Genomic DNA, 18,716 nt, shown 5'->3' with positions numbered 1-18,716 from the left:
TTTCGATGATTTTCGTGTGCTATAGCAAACCATTTTTTGGGTGATCCGGATTCCGACGTCAAAAATTCCATAAATTTTTGTGGACATCCGTCAAGACCTTGGCTATGCATATGGTGGTCCTTCACGGCCATTCCGACCCATTTTCAGGGTCAAACAAGCCTCGAAGCACGCATACCCTCCATTTCGACGATTTTCGTATGCTATAGCAAACCATTTTTTGGGTGATCCAGTTTTCGTCGTAAAAAATGTCAATTTTTTGTGGACGTCTGTCAAGACCTTGGCTATGCATCCGGTTGTCCCTCACGTTCATTCCGATCCATTTTCAAGGTCAAACAAGCCCCGAAGCGCGCATACCCCCAATTTTAAATATTGTAAACATAAGGAACTATTACGACTCCACGAGAAAACTCAAAAATGACTTCAAGTCTTTATTCAAAGTCAAGAGATATGGACTTTTTCTCAGTTTTTAGTTGTATATGCACATATATTAGTTTGGTCTATGAACTATTGGTTTAAAACATTTCATTAAATTACCGACTACAAAGATAAATGTGTGGTATATTGTTTCAATTGAATCGACTTATGAACTATATTGGCGTAAGTTATAACTATAGTATCCCAACTGAGGATAAGAAGTCCTATATCGACAAAAAACAAGAGAAATGTTGAGTTTATAAGTAAGCAAATCTTACAAACTCGTAACTTATTGTAATTCCAGGTGAACCGAAAGCTAACATTTATTTATAGTGACCAAGCCGACGGAAGAGGTAGGGATCGAAGAACGAGCCAAGTCGTATAAAGACATGAAGATATAGCCAACAACAAATACCCCATGGACCACAAATGTCATTCTTTTAAAGAATTTTAGCATCATATTTCATGCCTCTAAATAATTGTCTTAAACATGACATCAACCATTAAAATCGTAAAAGATCGAAACGAAATCAGGGAGGTGTGGAAGTTCAATGATTTTGGTGTAGTGGAGTGTTACAACCATAATATTTCATAACGTATCGTAACTTATTATACAATTGGGAAATTTATTTATATTTTGCCACACACAGTACAAGGTATCAAGAATGAATCTTTCTTTGTACACTGAATAAATATAATGTATCATTTGTCTGTATTAAAAACTTGCAAGATTTGGCTTGAACTTAAAACTCTTACCTCTATTTTGAGTTGATGGTTCAACCAACAAATGTTCTCATTTCCCTCTTACCCAGTGATGGAAGGAAAAAAAAAAACGAAAAAAAATAAGAACTCTACTGTTCAATCGACGATTTTTCCTTTGCTTTATTTGTAACTTTGATGTATTTACAGTAACTCGCATCTCCTTGTCATGTTTGCTCCTTGTTCTTTTTCTTCATCAGTTGTAAGAAGCCAAGAACTGAGACTGGCGATCCAACATGGCGTTCGTTGTAGTTGGTGTAATAAGAAGTAGGGTGCTATTTGTGTTATTTTGCTTGAACTGTAATCAAGAGTTGTTTTCAAGTTCTGATATCACTATCAGACTATCACCCTGTTCAAGAGAAAGGGGTTCTGATTTCGGGATTGGGTTGATAACCTGCAATGGATGAGGCATTAGGTTGAGCTCTGAAGTCCGTTCTATTTACAGAAGCAAATCGAGATTCGATACCTTCTTGTTGTTCTTCACATATCCGATAGCAACTTCTCTTCGCAAATGTGCTCTTTCAGAAAGTTCAGCAAATGAAGGTTTCTCACCTTCTTTCATGTAAAGCCCAATGTCCTGTAAGTGGAGGATGAAGAAAAAAGTTACAACCAAGTCAACAGCTCTAATAGTTTCTGTTTCATGTCACAATTTAATCTACGACAAACTCATCTCTCTTTCTACAATCACCTGTGGCGTCCTTAAAAGGTCTTAGAAGGAGAATAATTATCGAAGACATTCTTGTAACACCATTAGGAAGATGAAAGAAAGGGGAAAAGGAACTCAAAAAGCTATTTCTGGCCGCAAGGGTAGTAGAGAAGGAGAGGATCAACTGTCTCTTGCTTTACTTTATCAGTAAGGTATTTCTTGCTAGATTGGAGTGACTTCTTCAGCTGAGTAAGGTGTTTTATTTGTGTGTTTGCAACATCTGAAACGAAATTTGACACTCTTCCACCTTGGAGCAAGCATCGTAAATTCGTGATTGTAGCGCTATAGAACAATCCATAGGAAGCGGAGCAACTTCTATGTATTGCCCATTCACCATCATTGGCGAGTCTGGTACAACAAATAAACACTATTCTTTCATCACTCTAATATAACATCGCTGGTTAAACAACAGTACACTACTTGTATTTCACTTTGGCAGGTGTCTCAACACCCTCGAAGCATTTCTTCATTTCTACCATTCTATTCAAATTCTATCTTTTACATTTTCATCTAACATTTCATTCTCGGGAAACATCGAACCTTCATATTTGAATTGTTTATATTAAGCACCACAATCGTATCTAATCTCTCATCAGCTTTACTCGTCTTAATGCCAACTCCCGGAGCACAGTCTATTTTACTTCTATTTATCATAAAACTCTCACTCTCTAGAATGATTGTTCATAAGTCAAGCTTTTAGTTGACATCTTGTTAGTTTCATCAGTTAACACAATATCCTATGCATATAGCATACACAATAGGACCTAAACATGGGTACTATTAAATATCTCATCTATAACTAGGGTAAACATGTATGCACTCAATGCAAAAACTCCTTGTTCTCACACTTGTCACAACTCGTTCTGTCGTTCATATACTTATATATCAAATATTCACACCTTTTGGCAAATGAAGCATAGATCAATTAAATAACCAACAAGCTATGCCTGTTAAGTGCACCATTGAAACAATCGCTAGTTGGTTTACATGCATCATTACAGGAAAGTGGAAACACATGCCAATTCCTTCATGAACTAGATTAGACGCAGAGAGGTGAAGCTTATATAAAGGTTCAATACATGAGGTTCAAGATAATTGACAATAATCTTATTTTAGAAGCCAACTTTCTTTGTCCATTTTCACACCTTCTATATTTAAAAAGGCAAATTATTACCTTAACATATATTTCATCTCCATCGACATTCAAAATATCTTTCCAAACCTCATTCAATTCGCTATTTTCTGCAACTGTGACAAAAACAAACCAAAAAACATAATTCAGGAATCACTTCAAACCTCACTAAGAAGAATCTATTTGGCCTTTGTAAGGGAATATTTGAAACCTTGAGCAGTCACAAGACTCATTACTTCCTCTGAAGCAATGTACGTGAGGGAAGGCCTGATTCTTGTAATCTGGAGAGCACATGCCATCAAAACTCCACAACTCGAGAAAACAAAGTCATGACTAACAAATTCATTTAAATTAACCAAGAACAGTCTTTGTTAGAAACAAACACCTGTTTACCCAATTTGGAATCAACAATCTCTGCAACAAGATTTTGTACCTGCAATTTGATCATTGATTCCGCAAAGCAGAATATCAAACCAATCAGTAGAGTTATCGATAATTTCCCAAGGAAAAAAGATACAGGAATAGTGATGAAATAAGAAAGTTTTCTTCAAACATCAGGATACCCTGATCAGAAGATTTGAGCAGCACCCAAACCATTATATAGTAGCATTTAAGTTTTTATATGTGCTTTCTCAGGTCATAGATGCAAGCACAGGCAACAACGGCAATGTTGTAAAGCTTATGTAAGAGATTGTTACTTTGTCAAAGAAGGTTGGTAGATACATTTATGATGTTGAAGGTTACAACTTATAACATGCATCTTGAAATCACTAAGGCGGTACAAACTCTATGATGCAAGTAAATGAAATTGTTTTCTTTGGGTTTTAAGATACCACCAACGAAGTGAACAGAACAAAAACTCAGAGTAAATCTTCTATCCCTTTTCATTTAAGGATTTTAATGAATATAAAAAATTATAGATTGGCACAGATAGCTATCTAAATTAGTCTCTGTTCTTATTTCCAAAGAAGGGAGCCTAGAAGCGACGGTAAAGTTGTCTCCATGTGACCTGGCCATGGGTTCGAACAATGGAATCAACCACTGATTTTGCATCAAGGTAGGTTGCCTAGATCACACTCCCTTGAGGTGTGTGGATCCTACATGAACACCGGATATGCTTCGTGCACCAGATTGGTTTTTTCTTCTCCTTATTTTCACAGAAGGCATAGTTTACATTTCTAATTGTTTGCGACTGCACCACGCGATACAAAAATTTAGTACAGGGCAAAAAAAGTAGTTAAACCGTGGTCCCCCCCCCCCCCCCCCCAAAATCCCAGTACAATATATCATGTTTTACTATTCCTAAAACCCCGTTGTTCATGCATGTCCAAAATCTCCCATCAATCTCTCTGCATAATTACAAGCACTTGAAACTTGTTTCTGATTTGTAAAAGGAATAGAGGGAGGAGGCGCATCCAAGATACGAAATTAGATTTGTTAAGACAGACATATTTTGAACAAATACCTTCACGCCAAGCTTGTTGCAGATGTTTTCAGCAAGGAGGAGAGAATATACAGATTGCTTGTCTGCCTTGGATGCATCTGGAGAAATGAGATACAAATTTAAATGTGCGTCTATATCCCATATAAGATAACACCATTTTGCTACCTCCAAGTAACCATTCTCTATCAGATATTACGACTATAGAGAACGGAAATTCTTCGCCTTGTTTAAATGATTTTTGAATGTTTGCAATGGTGTCCGTCAGCATGTCATAGTCCATTGGGCTTCCAATCTGTAAAATATTATGAATATGGATAGATTAAGATGGACAGTTCCAAATCTAATCCAGGTAATCAACATAAGATAATGAGTCAGAACTCAGAAATACCCTATGAGAGACTCGAACATTTTTAAGCTTTCCCTGGCCAGCAAGTCGGCTAGCTGTATGTCTATCATCCATTGGGACATCTGATAACACCTCCTACAAGTTTATGGGATGCGAAACAAAAGGATACATAAGAAGACTTAGTCTAGTAGTAAGCAAATCTACAGTCCCTCAGTCATAAATTGTAAAGATATGGTGATAAATTCAGATGCTAATCTATAACTGCTGCGTTTTAGAAGTAAGACATTTCCTTGAGACTAGTAACATGTTATAATATTCAAAAAACACTAAACCATTGAAAAGGCATATTACAAAGAATCCAAAATCCCTGCTATGCACAAAATAAAATTTACATAGAACCTAACAATAAGATTCTAGTTGTGGACAGTTTCTGGATGGAGTTTGCTCTTTAGTTATAGACTAGATAGTGTAACAGAGTAACTCCTTCTATTCCTAGTAATTTTTTTCATCTTCTTGACGCCTTTTAATAGAATTCTACTCACTTCATTAAAACAAAAATAAGAAGGGCGTGTTGAGAATGTAATTGAGAAAATAAGAAGTTGCTCTCTAGCTATGTAAGCTTTGAGATTAGATGGCCGCACACTTCAACAAATATAACAATTTCATTTTTCAAAGGATTCTAGGGTAAGATGTCTACATCATATCCCTTAAGGTGCGCTCCTCTTCCCCTTCCCCTGCTAACGCCAGATGCTTTGTGCACCATGCTACACTGCCTAAGGATTCTAATCATTCTGACATGACCATCAAAAATAGCTTATACAACTGAAGTTATCAGAATTTTTCATCCAGCCACCTAAACTAAGCTCTTGCCTATTGAACACTTGACCATTGCTCTAACTGCATCATTAGACAGATTGCTGAAACAGTCAAGAAAATAAAGTGTGAAGTTCACACACTAGAGACATGGCAAAGAACCCAAAGAGAAAAGACATGTGGCTCTTTATCCCAAATAATTTAAGAAAAAGAAGAGAGTTTTTTTCCCTACTCTCCCCTTCCAACCCACTCTTTTCAGCTCCATTGATTTCTCCCTACAATGCCATTGATGCCATGGCTCAAACTCCCCAATTTCTTCTCCCCTTCCAACCCTCTCTCCCTTCACTGACATATCTTTGCATGATCTTCACTCTCTTTGGTGTCTGTCTACAAAATTCCTTTTCCTCTCCTTTTTCTAGAAATCATTGTTTTTTTTGCAACCATGGCAAAGAAGAGGTCGCCACTCATCAGCTCTATACCAAGTCCAAAGCTTCCCACTTCAATATCTCCGACCAAGATAAAGTGAAGTCTCTTTCGACAAGGCTGAATCAACTTTTCAATCACCAGTCAACATCCTGATCAACTATGCCTGTGTGCTTGATAGGAAATACCCCTTCATCCTAAACACAACTAGAGAAACTTCCCACAGACTTTCGAGGTAAAGATGATGGCGGGTTCATATGCTGCAAAGAAGGTGCTAACAGAATTAAGTGTGGCGGAAGCTGTCCATTTCCAGGGAAACTTGGACAGTAGAACTAAGAGTTGGATATAGAATTCAAGGATGGCAGATTGTTGGATAGTTTAGAAAAAGGGATCCATGGGGTAGATGAGGTGTTGGGTCACTGATTACTTATTTGTTTCCCAAGAGAAGCTAGAGGAGAAGAAAGCTGGTGGTAGCAAGGTCGTTTGTGGTCTGTAATGGTAGTGGTGAGGTGTTGGTTTCTGTTTCATGGGAGAACAGGTGGCTGTGGTGGTTTGTTGGTGAGATTTAAGGAGAAAAATGTTGGGGGATGGGTCTTGCTTTGAGATGAGAGATGAGAAAAGAATTAGATGAGGATGAAAATAATCCATGGCAGCTCATTTTCAATGCATTCACGTGCTTAATGTATGTGATATCCATACTATGTACCAAGTTAGCCACATGCATCTAATAGGCATGTTTGAGCATAGATCAAGTGTTCAACAGGTTGTAGGCTTTGTTCAGGTGGCTACGTGAAATATTTGAACCGATTTAAGTATGTATTAGGACTTCGATTCTCTTGAAAGTACTTAACAGACGAATATTCTACATTTTACCACTTCTCTTGATTTCGAAGAGACATTTCACAATCAGCCAAAGATCCACATGAATAAATTAATAGCATCTTTTCATCAGGAAGAAATCAAATCAACTATTTCAATGAACTAGAAACTTTTATGAACAATATTTCACACTCAAAATCAATTGGAAGGTAATATAATCTGTTAACATTAGATAACCTTGAATGAAAGAAACCTCCTCTGGATTATCTTCCTGAAATGTGATCCATAAATCACCTCTCTTCATACTACAGCAGTGTTGTCAAATAATTCATTTAAAAAGCAATATGGTTTAGAAAGGGCTGACAGAATCATGTTATTTTTTGTGTCAATCCGTTGGATCTACTTGGAAAGAAAAAAAAATCCAAAACAACCCACAACTTTAGAACCAAGCCTTTCAGTTGCATTTTACATTGTACCCCTTTTGAGTTTGACAACTTGATTTTTCCTTGTCATGAATCTCAGAAATACTGATAGATGTCATGATGAATCAAGAAATGTGTGTTACCCCATAACAAATTAAGAAGTTAAACATCCAATTATCTCCGCCTATAGTGTAGAGGTTAGAGATGGAGGTCTTCCAGAAGAGCATGACTTACCAGTGTGCTGCCAGGTCCCAGATAATTATCATATTCTTCAATCATTTCCACAATATCAGCCCTCCATCCCAGCATTAATATGCATTCTTTAGGTCCCGGACACCAATCAGATGCCTGAAATTTAGATACTTACAGAGTTAGCTAAAATACTCAGCAATGAAGGTGGCAGGTGCAAAGCATTTCTAATATGTTATACCTTAGAGCCTGATTTTGTTCGTTTCACTATATTCTCAAGACGTGCTTTGGTTATCTCCAACGTACTACTCCTGAATTGTCCATTCTTTTCTACAGTGTGAGAATCATTTATGGCATTGTCACTTTCATCAGAAATATTTGAGTATGCCAGCTGCGGCCTTTTTTTACCATGAACAGGTCCAATAAACAATACCTGTATGATTCAAAGTGAAAGAATCAACATGCAAGTAAACTAAATTAGGGGACTATAGCAAAAAAATATTTGAACTTCGTTCATTTTTCAGAACTTCCAGATGAGAACATACACAACATTGTATGAACGAGTCAATTATAAAACAAAGTGAGTACATAAAATTCCTGCTCCGGCACTATAATGGTGACACTGCAACTAGTATCATATGCTCAACTCCCTGATCTCCACACCGGAACAGAAAGATAGTAATCATTGGAGCCAGAAAGGAGCTGTGGATGTCCCATGGAATGACTTAGTGCTGTAACACTTTTTACTCCTTATAATTGTTCTTGATCCTTTACCTAAAACTGATGATTTCATTAAGACCGAAGTAAAAGGTATAACAAGCCACTGATTATTATTATCCTCTCATTTATACATGATCTAGGGTAGATGAAGATGTCCACAGGAAGACCAAACGCAAGGCATTATTGGCAGAAATGAATCCACTTCACATTCAATCTGATAAATCATCAAAAGCTTAAAACTGTAGAAATATATTCATTACAATGGAAATAATGAAAGCAATAAATACCTGTCTAAGGGTTCATCTCACCTAGTTCCATCAATCCTTCTAGTTAATATTTCTTTCTTCTACTTGAGAATAATGTACGATGGCTTATAATAGATGTACAGTTTACAAATCAATATAAGCATACAATATTTTTAAAGGACTGACGCAGAATAATAGATCAGTATAAAATCAGTGTATTGTGTGTATCATTATACTTTCACAAACTAGGTCCCCAAAAGAAGCTAGTGTATAAATTTTTGTTTCTCTGCAGAGATAGTCCAAGTTAATTTAACATCTACAGTTGGATTATTTTATTCATATGGGTGACACAACTGCAATATTTAATGTTGAACATACTTTATCAGCTTCTTCCAAAACTTCTTCATCCCTTGGATGGAAATTTATCTTCCCTTGTCGGTAGAGACCACAAACAACAGCCTGAAAGAAAAGCAGAATCGAATATGACTTCCAAGATCTACAAGTTTAAGGAAATCGCTAGTTAAAACCATTCTAGTCAAATAGACTACCTCTTGGAAGCCACGTCTTAATTGCTTATACTTTAATCCCACCAGGTGAGGGAAACTGCAAAGATTGAATACGTTCTCTGCAAGATGAAACCATGCTCTTCTTAGAAAAATGTGTCCAATCATGAAAACAAATTTATGTACATTGTTGTGATAATTTCACTATCAGGATATCGAAAGATGTATGACATGATTTTATGCAAAAAAGCAACATAATATATGAAGGAAAAACTTCAACGACCAGACATTTCAGACTTGAAGTGTTATCCCACAATTAAGGACAGAGCAGACTTCCGGTTCACTGAGAACTTTGAGAAACTTAAGAAGACACTAGTGCTTTGAATTAAGCACGGGATGTCAAGGTTGTGGACCACAGAATTCATAATGTCTTAAAGAACTTAGCTCTTTACCAGACAGAACAAAAGACACAATCAAACTGAAGTTGATTTTAGTACAAATGGTTACAGGTAGATGAAGTAAAAGAAGCTATCTAGCCATCATAACCTAACACACGGCATGATATTTTACTCAGGTTTACCACTCCACCAGTGGATGATCCAGTTTTGGACAAAAATTAAATGCATTTGAGACCGTTATCAGAATGCAGCACTTAAAACAATGGAAGACAATGAGATACCTGCCAAATCTTCCCTTTCAGATTATGTATTCAACAAAATAACTCATGAAACAAAAATGATTTAACTGAGAAACAGTATATTACTTCGATAATTAAGCAAGTGTTTGTATATTTTAATGAGTCCCTTTTGGCGAGAACATTGAACAAACAACTTTGATGCGACATTCTGAACAGGTTCCACTCTCAATCCTGAAATTGACTTTAAGAGTTCACATGTGTTGGAGCTCGAAACCTGAAAGAAATCTGGGAAGGAGTCACTAACTTATAAATGATGATTCGAAACGTTTAAAGTACTCCTCCAAAGAAACATACCTCAACTATGGTGGGCACAGAGATCATTTCTGGAAGGGGTTGAAGGGCTAGTACTGAGAGAAATGCATCTGTGTCGACCTCATACCTAATCAAATCAAGAACATCGCAAATAAGAAACTAAGAAGAAAGCACAAACACAAAATTCAAATTGAAGATACTGCCATTAATTTATAATTAGGGAAGTGTAGACATCAAAAGACTCGGGGAACCGTGCATGAAACTACTGGCAATAACCAGAGACCAAATCGCATACATGTCCCCTGGCGTCAGGGGATAGGGCCTTTCATAAGGTCTAGACTTAAGCACTGAAGTTGCAGATAACATATTGAGTTTATGTGGCATAGTTTAGTGTGTTGTATTATTTCCACATATTCTGTATATGGCTTACAAGTTACAACAACTCTTTTTCAGAGATCATTTTCATAATCATATGCATACTGATTCAATCAATATAGATCATAACTGACAACAACTAACCACACTGAAACTTTAATCTGCAAGTTTAACTTATTTGAAAACGCGGTATTTTTTAAATTACATACAGTAAATGCTTCACTGATCTTATAGTCCAATTATAACATATAACTTAGGATAAAGGAATACAATTAGCCTCTTCAAGTGAATGTTATACTTTAACCAGCTGCTAATGTGATGAATTTGATATTAAGTTTGCTTGTTATTTTCCAAATATTGAACCAAAACTAGGAAAAACTATCAAAACTCAAGAATAAAATTTCCTGAAGTTCATGATGTCAATAGAATTTTTTAAGTTGGAGAGAGTGGTGCTCCCATGTCTATGTGAGGATAAATTAATCATAGAAGTGATAGTAGTATTTAGAAAGCTCAACTAGAAACTGTCTTCTATCCCTTTGACCACTTACCATTTGAAGAGAACTAAAGAACAAGAAAATTGATACGGGAAATTAGTTTGTAATGTGCGCAAGGTAAAACAAATCACCTACCTACTTCCCTTTGCTGGAAGTATTACAACGGCACGTGCCTTATTTGCTGCAGCTCTTTCAAATGATTTTGTCATACTTAAACTGCAACTGTTGGAAAAAATGTATGAAAAAATTAGATTAAAGGCAACTGAAACTACAGCAACTTCAATTTGATCAAACAATAGCCAAGGAAACATGGACAGACTGAGGCCTATGAACCCCAGGCCTATGTCAACTTATGTGATCCTGCACAGCACAACAAAACCCTCTTGGAAATCCAAACTACGATCACTTGAAGTTTTGACCATTAGCAATATATACAAGTTAGAGGAATTTTAACTGCCTCTCTCTCTTCAAAGTGAGGGAGATAGATGCATACACCATGTTCTGGAGTAAGACTGGACCAGCATCCGCTACGGAAATATGTATCTCAGCCACCCATATCAAGTCTCAGGCTTGAATTTGATAATTAACAGGACTAGAGTAATAAAACATGATATTGTTCAATGCTAATCATGAAATCAAGTTTTGGGAGTATTGACTGCTTTTTATGAAAAAGTCAATCTTATTCATTTGAAGTGGGAAAAAAACAGTTAAGCTTTTTGAATGAGATGTAGATTAATATTCAATAAGGTTTCAAAGAACCTCAATGAAGTAGCCACCCATAATCAAATACAGTGATTTGATTAGCTCATGGGAAAAGAACCCATACAAGAGAGAGTAACTTCAAAATCTAATAAGATTAAATAAACAAGTGCTGACCCTCTCTAGACAGTACTAGTTTTAAGAGACAGTACTAGACAGTACAAAAGAGCGCATTTTACAAAGAGGCACCAAGCCAAAACATGTATTCCATCTAAGCAGTTCAACAAAATGGATTTGGAACAGCAAATGTAGCACTTCAATTCTGTGAAAAAGGTAAGGATTTATAGCTGTAGCACATACATCTTTGTTCAAGGAAGAATCTTCTATGATATTCCCCTTATTCTCTTTTCCTACCTGGAGCTGGATTTTTTTCTTATTATAGAGAACATACGCAAAGGAAATCTATATAATTAATGGAGTAGCTTCACTAGGCACAGGCAATCTATATAACTAATGAAGCAGCTTTACTAGGACTTGTTTGATCGTCTATAGAGATTCCCAGACCTCTGCAACCTTACATATTTTTCTTTATGAAGTGAGACTGACCTTTTAGTAAAGACATCAATGTGATTGAGATCTTTGGTGATGTTGTCAGATATTTTGTCCATTTGCTTTCGTGGAAGATCAGATAGCAGAAGAATTCTCTGCCGCCTGCAAACAGGTAACTCTACTTGTAATATTGGCAGCACAATGCATATTTTGTACGGTGAACTGTGAGCAATAATATTACCTGGCAGTGGCAGTACCTAAGCGAACAGCAAATTCGTGGTACTTATTTAGCTGCTTTAGTATAAAGTTCAGATGACTGTTAACTCCACAAATTATAATATGATCAGTCTCCAACACTTGCATTTGTGCTCCTTCTCTGAGTCTTTGCATATTATTCTGTCGAAGTGCTTGTCAGGGGACTGACTGTTGATATTAAGCTTGAATGTAGCATTTTTCAAGAGCTTACCCTAAACTGTTCAGTCATGGTGCTCAATAGGCGAGAGTAAAACAGTATGCCCCATATGGCGAGGATGAATCCTATTACACGTTCAACTCTTGTTCTTTGCTGCAGTCAAATGCAAGTCCTTTCAGTAATGATAATTGTTATGATCTAAATATTGCTAATCAGTAAGAAGATTACATTTTATCAACAAAATCAAATGTGATAAAGATAAACCACACTTTCAGGTGAGTAGATGATGAACAGAGGCATGCCCAGGCCTCCCATAAGCAGTCCTCCAAAGAGTAAGCATTACCCCTGCGTTTTCTTCATGATGAAAAATATCCATATCAGCAAACAAACATGTGGATAGGGAAACAGCTGGAGAAGAAAATTGAAATATGAATAACTTTTCATGTAAGGCTTCAACAAAATTCACTATCAAAAACAATATGAGACGCGATAATATAGTGACACACACAATGAAAGCAAGTGATAAAACTTCGATGGATAAAAATAAAGATCATATCCAAAAATGTTACTTTAAATCTGAAAGCAACAAAACCACCAAATTTTGCCATATTTCATAAAAGGGAAAGTGAAATTGAAAAAGATTCCTAATACACTACAGCGGTTTCAGCAATACGGAAAAAAAAGGAAAGAAAAAAAAGGAGAGGGAAAGCAAGGAGAATAAGATCACAAGAAAAGTAACATGACTGACGGGAGAATAGCATAACTGAAACCAAATAAACATGCAAGTCGATTTATCATGGGTTAAAACCACATTGGAACTTGAAATAAACTTAAGCTTGGCTTCTATGTTGCTCAGACTTAGGTACAGGTATCTGATCAGGGTGCGGATCTAAAGGTTGGATTCATCATCATATAAATTTAGTATTCAAGGGTATGGATCCGAGTACGGATACGGGTTCTGTGATACGGACAATAAATGCATATTACAACATTTTACAGTATGTATTTTTGATTAGTCATAAATTATTGAAATAAAACTAATAAAACTTCATTGTTATAAAGACCAATATTTTATTCTTATCTCGCGTAATAGAAAAGCATTCTCATACTTAAAATAACTCTCTCTATACATACGACATAAACCCAAAAATCAAACCATACACCAAATCAATTTATACTTCTCTCTCCGTCATAGAATGTGGTTAAAGTACTCAAGAGAAGACCAAATCTGGTATAGAACCCACATTCATACCCATGTTGTGTCGGCACGGATGCGAAGGAATTTTGAAGAGTCCATGGAACATAGCTAGGCTTTGTACGTATGGTGCAATTAAAAATCCAGATAGTATTTATTTTATTCAACAACCTAAAGAACTTTCAACTTTCTTAAAGTGGTCATTATTAGTTGATAGTAGCTAACTGAGAGCATATAGGACATGTTTTCACCATTAGCTGATAGAATATATGGCTTGTTTTACTAGACATATTGAAAACGGTTGCAGACCTAAAACCAACAATAGAAGTGTTTGCTCAGCAGCACTTCACTTTTTAGCTACTGCGCTTCACCCAATTCGACATGGTATCAAAGCAAGAAGAGGTCATTGTTCCAGTTTCAGTTCCATCCATCAACAAAAATATCTGTGTGTGCTTGCCCAAGGAATCACACCTATGTGTGAGGGGTATGCCACAAGACCCGAAATAAATAAAATAAAATATACCCTATCTACCAGATTAGATTATTAGCTGAGGTGGTTACGCAATTCAATAGAGATAACTAGTTCTTCAGCAACTGAAAAACTAATGACCTCTACAATAGGTATTCTGGTAACAAAGGTAAGATAAATCTACAAAATGCTTCTGCTAAAGAATGCGCTTTAAGAAGATCTTTGGATATTAATACAAGGGGGGCTTACTCATCATTTGTAACGAGAAATCAGATCTACTTATAGTTTTATACATTTGTAGACACATTAGCACAAATAAGTATACTGAACATCATGTCTGGAAGAGTTTACCTGAATTTATAGAACAGAAAACCACCAATCATCACAAATGAGAAGCATGATACCAAAAGCACAACAAAAAACCTGCACAAAATGGAATAGATGATTCACATCTCTCCGGAAATATCCAAATAAGGCCTTCTACTTGAAAAGTTAAAAGTTCTGATTCAGGTCCAGAACAAATTAAAGAAGTAACGAGTAGGAGTTTCCTGATTCAAGCCACCTATGGTTAATTTTTACAAAGCAAACTTTTATTCTGTCTCTAGGATGTTCCATGATGTCATTTCTGCACCCATCACTGAGCTAAGTCATTGAGAAAGAGAAATAGAAAGGTAACCTACTACAAAGGAGTATAATTGGCTACTTACATGGCAACATTTTTCTCTAGTTGTATGTTGAACAAATATATTAACCGTGATAAACTCCATTTAATGTCTTTCAGTGAAGGAAAGGACACATCCAACTGAAGTGGTACTGGATTATTCACGGGCTTAGAAAGACAAGCAAAAGGGAAACTTTGAGCTCCTGATGTTCGAGTCACAAAGAAGGATAACTCTTCGATCATCCCCATCTTCTTACCAATAAGATTTAGAAGTTTCAATTTATACAGGAAATAAGATGCCAACGAAGCTATTACGATTTTAGCTGGGAAGTCCTGCACATGTAGACATTCTTATTAGTAAATATTTACATGATATGACCGATCTACCTTTGAGAGTTCCCAATTAAAATTTCGACATTACAGAAATTGGTTATAGAAGAACTGGCACAAAGTTGGTCAGAAAATTGCATCTCAACAGGATACAGAATGGAAAAATTTCTTGGTATAATGGAAGTGGAATCAGCTGAAACAATAGAAGTAAAGAGGTAGTTGTATAATTCCAATGGCTCCAATATGGAGCAGAAGTTAACATTATCAAGAACCAACCTTACAACTTGATATTCAGCTTTTCCTCATCAGACTTTTATAATATTACATTAAACAACTAAGCCTCAGTCACAAACAAGTCAGGGTCTTCTAAAATATTATACTAAACAACTGAAGAATTTGACACCAACATCAGTTCTTTTGAGACAAAGATGGCATAATCTAGAAGTAAAGATTTTCCAATATACTGGCTGCAGTGTCATATTTACAGAACTAACATAGCATCCAAATATTTATTTCATTGAAAAATGGAGTTTACCCTGTACTATGATGGACTAATTTCCTCCAGATCGCTGAAGGTGCTCAAACTTCAGATTCAAGGTTTTAACTGAATCAGAGGCATATCATGAAATTCTAAGAAGGGTCCAAGGAAAATATGTATGACTACGTTTCTTATGGACAACCATCAAATTCAGTTGCTTATCTTCATTATTGTTAAGACCAACTTCCAAAACTTAGGCGGAAATACTATAATGCTGAGAGATGTTATTTTGCCTTCAGTAAACAATTCAGAAGCAGGAGCAAAAGCAACAAACTTGAGAGAAATCTGACATGGCCCTGCCCAAACAACTGAATTCTTTTTCTTGATAAGTAGCAGAACCATTAAATTATATCATACATGGGCGAAATAACACGGCACTAAATCTAAAGATTTAAATATTATGTATTATAGAATCCTGAAAATATTCTGTTTTAAACTGAAACTAATGTACAGTTAGTGCCAAGAGGCATTGAAACCTGAGAAATATTCTTCAAATAAATCTTCAATGGCTGATGATTCAAATTTTCCCTGATATCCATGTTTCCTGGGGAACTTAACTGTCTGCATGTCTTCTGTTGAATGCTTGGCAGGTTTCCTGGTTGAAAAGAGTAACAAGCATTACCAGGATGCAGTTCCAAAAAGGAGGAGGAGGATAGGATCTCAATGGACCACCATCCACCAGTACATCAAGGTTCTTAAAGACATAATGATGAATTATCAGCTTTCATGAGCTTCAGCTGCATTGGAGCTTATTTTTGGCATAAATACTCATACAGCATTGAAAATAAACTATCAAGGTACTCACCTTTACTTTTGGCCAACCAGTCATTCATGTAAAAAGTAGAAGCATGGTTTCTCCGACAGGGACAAGCCAATGCCTTCCTGGAAAATGAAACAGCTTTAGTTAAAACATTATGCAAAAAGGATAAGTTCTATATCACGTGAATATTTTAGGCTGTAGCTGCAAGGCTTAGCAGCCCTATGCACAAACACTGACGGAGCCACATTGTCATTAGGGGGCCCTTCGGCGTAAAATATTATTTTTACATGGTTAAAATATTTTTTTAGGTATATGTAGTAGATGTCGAACCCCCTTCGACTACTTCATGTGTCTGTTTCTTCAATTTTTGAACCCCCTTACGGATAATTCTGGCTCCACCACTGTCAGCACAAATATCTGAGCTTATGCATTCAATTAAGCTTTCCCTGATTTAATACAACCAACCATAATCACATACTATTTGAAGAGACCCTTAGAGATATTCAACCACTGTTTAAGTTTACCCATTCTGAACTGTCACATTAGAATATCCAATACAAAATTGTGTATCTACTGTTTCCTCAAATTTGTTAAATCAGAAAGATGCAACATTTTGGAGGAAAAGAGGCTGGTATAGCACTACACGAGACCAAGATCCAGTATTTCTAGACACCGGTAGTCTGGATTATAACAGAGATAGAGTGGGATATTCTAGACACCGGTAGTCTGGATTATAACAGCTTTGTTAAATTTTAAATACACAGAACATTGAGAATAAAGAGACTTACAACAGTCAACCTTTTGCACTGAACAAATCAAGTATTGCAGCTGTTTCTTCCACCTTAGAACACAGTTCATCTATTTCAAGGAATATAATCGGCGGACTATGCCTTGAGATTCGGAAGTGGTATTCTACTTTGAAGACAACAAGATATGTGACTAACTGAATTGGAAGATTGTCCAACACTAACTATTCTGTTTACAGGAGTTGGTAATAAATGCACATTGCAATATGCCTTGGCCATATCTGTGAAGATGGACGAAACAGCAGAGCCAAAGTGGTTAAGTGATGCAAGATATTAGCAGGATTTCTAGTTAATCCCATACCACTAGTCCTAACATAATGACTTTCTTATTCCGGGACTGGAAAATCCTCTGTCTATTAGCATAACCGTACCAGCAGTTAGACTAGCACTCTCCCCCCAATCATTCGGGTTGTAAGATAACTGACTTAGTTTGATCCTATCCGAATGATGATGAATTACTTCTGTTTTAATAGAATATTCAATTCGAAGATAAAATCCCAAATCTCAGATTTGCACAAAATCCATGTTATGTTCATTCAATCTTTATAGTTCACTGTATGTCATCACAAGTATATGGTACACAGGATTATAATATATTTGATTAAAGTAGTCAACTTCAGCATATAAACTTATGTATTTCTTTTTTTTACAATAAGATTTATGCAATTAGAACTTCAGAAACTACACATAGATGCAATCCAAGCTTACAATAACTCAACACACCCAAGAGCAAGAACTGAACTTTCAAGTGTCTAGCATTTCACCATAGATTTTGCTGATTAGCCATGAAATTTGATTAGATTTTGAAAAATTTTCTACAAAACATCTTCAAATTCCCAAAAACCAGACCGCACTCAGTTCTTGAGTGAAATTTCACTTCCACTCAAAAAAGTTCAAATTTTTCCAAGTAATTCTAAAAGTGTTACAAAAATGCTTGTCCAAACACAACTTCGAAAACTCAAATTTTCAATTTTCAACTTCGAAATTATATTCACACTAACCACACAATACAAAATATATTCATGAGAAACATAATAGAAACAAACAAACCTCTTAGAAGGAGAAATCTGATAAATTCTTGGATTCAGTAATGGAAGTGATGGGCAATGCAATTGAAGCATTTTTCTGTAACCCCTTTTCTTCCCTCAAAATTATGTGATGACCCTTTGAAGAATTGCAGAGAATGAAGAGATTAAATACATAGTTTTCCACGAAATTTTTTTCAAGATTCTAATATAAGAAATGCACTCTACGAATATAATTATGGAATGTGAAAAGAAAAAGAAAAAAAAAGGGAAAAAGATATTGGCAAGGAGTAATGTTTTTTGATTAATTTGACAAATGGTTAAAAAATATGAAAGTTCGGATACACCTCGATTTAATTTTATAATTGTTTGATAGTTTTTATTTGTGCTCCAATTTAAATCTAAGATCTCATGATTCTGAAATTACATTCTTAATGCAATTTTAATGATTAACCTTAACTTTTATACGATTTTTAATTATTATATTTATATTTTTGATGTTGAAAAATAATTTAAAAG

General features: G+C 35.8%; 1 protein-coding gene across 2 annotated transcripts; it reads right to left on the bottom strand.

Moving 5' to 3' along the window:
- Window positions 1–1,020: 1,020 nt before the first annotated feature.
- Window positions 1,021–18,564, bottom strand: LOC101259079 (putative ion channel POLLUX-like 2). Of its 2 annotated transcripts, none has more exons than XM_004247640.5 (24): window positions 18,223–18,564; window positions 16,412–16,488; window positions 16,083–16,201; window positions 14,785–15,071; window positions 14,429–14,500; window positions 12,683–12,767; window positions 12,468–12,566; window positions 12,243–12,397; window positions 12,059–12,163; window positions 10,889–10,975; window positions 9,927–10,011; window positions 9,699–9,846; window positions 8,981–9,057; window positions 8,811–8,891; window positions 7,709–7,900; window positions 7,513–7,626; window positions 4,844–4,936; window positions 4,621–4,747; window positions 4,477–4,553; window positions 3,397–3,444; window positions 3,223–3,292; window positions 3,054–3,127; window positions 1,640–1,750; window positions 1,021–1,567 (listed from the first exon to the last, which is right to left on the bottom strand). In XM_004247640.5, the coding sequence occupies exons 1-24, from the start codon at window positions 18,291–18,293 to the stop codon at window positions 1,478–1,480; spliced, it is 2,544 nt and encodes an 847-aa protein (XP_004247688.1). In that variant the 5' UTR covers window positions 18,294–18,564; the 3' UTR covers window positions 1,021–1,477. The 2 variants fall into 2 exon arrangements, with proteins under 2 accessions (XP_004247688.1, XP_025888606.1); XM_026032821.2 differs by having other exon boundaries at window positions 12,683–12,758; window positions 18,223–18,519.
- Window positions 18,565–18,716: the final 152 nt, after the last annotated feature.

Source organism: Solanum lycopersicum, chromosome 9, assembly GCF_036512215.1.
Source record: "Solanum lycopersicum chromosome 9, SLM_r2.1".
In the NCBI taxonomy this organism is placed as follows: Eukaryota; Viridiplantae; Streptophyta; class Magnoliopsida; order Solanales; family Solanaceae; genus Solanum; species Solanum lycopersicum.
The sequence above is the reverse complement of the archived record's forward strand: the minus strand, read 5'-3'. Positions and strand labels throughout refer to the sequence as shown.

Coding starts and splice junctions, on each gene's coding strand:
- LOC101259079 (XM_004247640.5), bottom strand. CDS start 18,293: ATGCTTCAATTGCATTGCCCATCACTTCCATTACTGAATCCAAGAATT. Junction 14,501..14,784: donor CTAGAGAAAAATGTTGCCAT/GTAAGTAGCCAA, acceptor CATTTTGTGCAG/GTTTTTTGTTGTGCTTTTGG. Junction 3,128..3,222: donor GAGTCTTGTGACTGCTCAAG/GTTTCAAATATT, acceptor TTTTTGTCACAG/TTGCAGAAAATAGCGAATTG.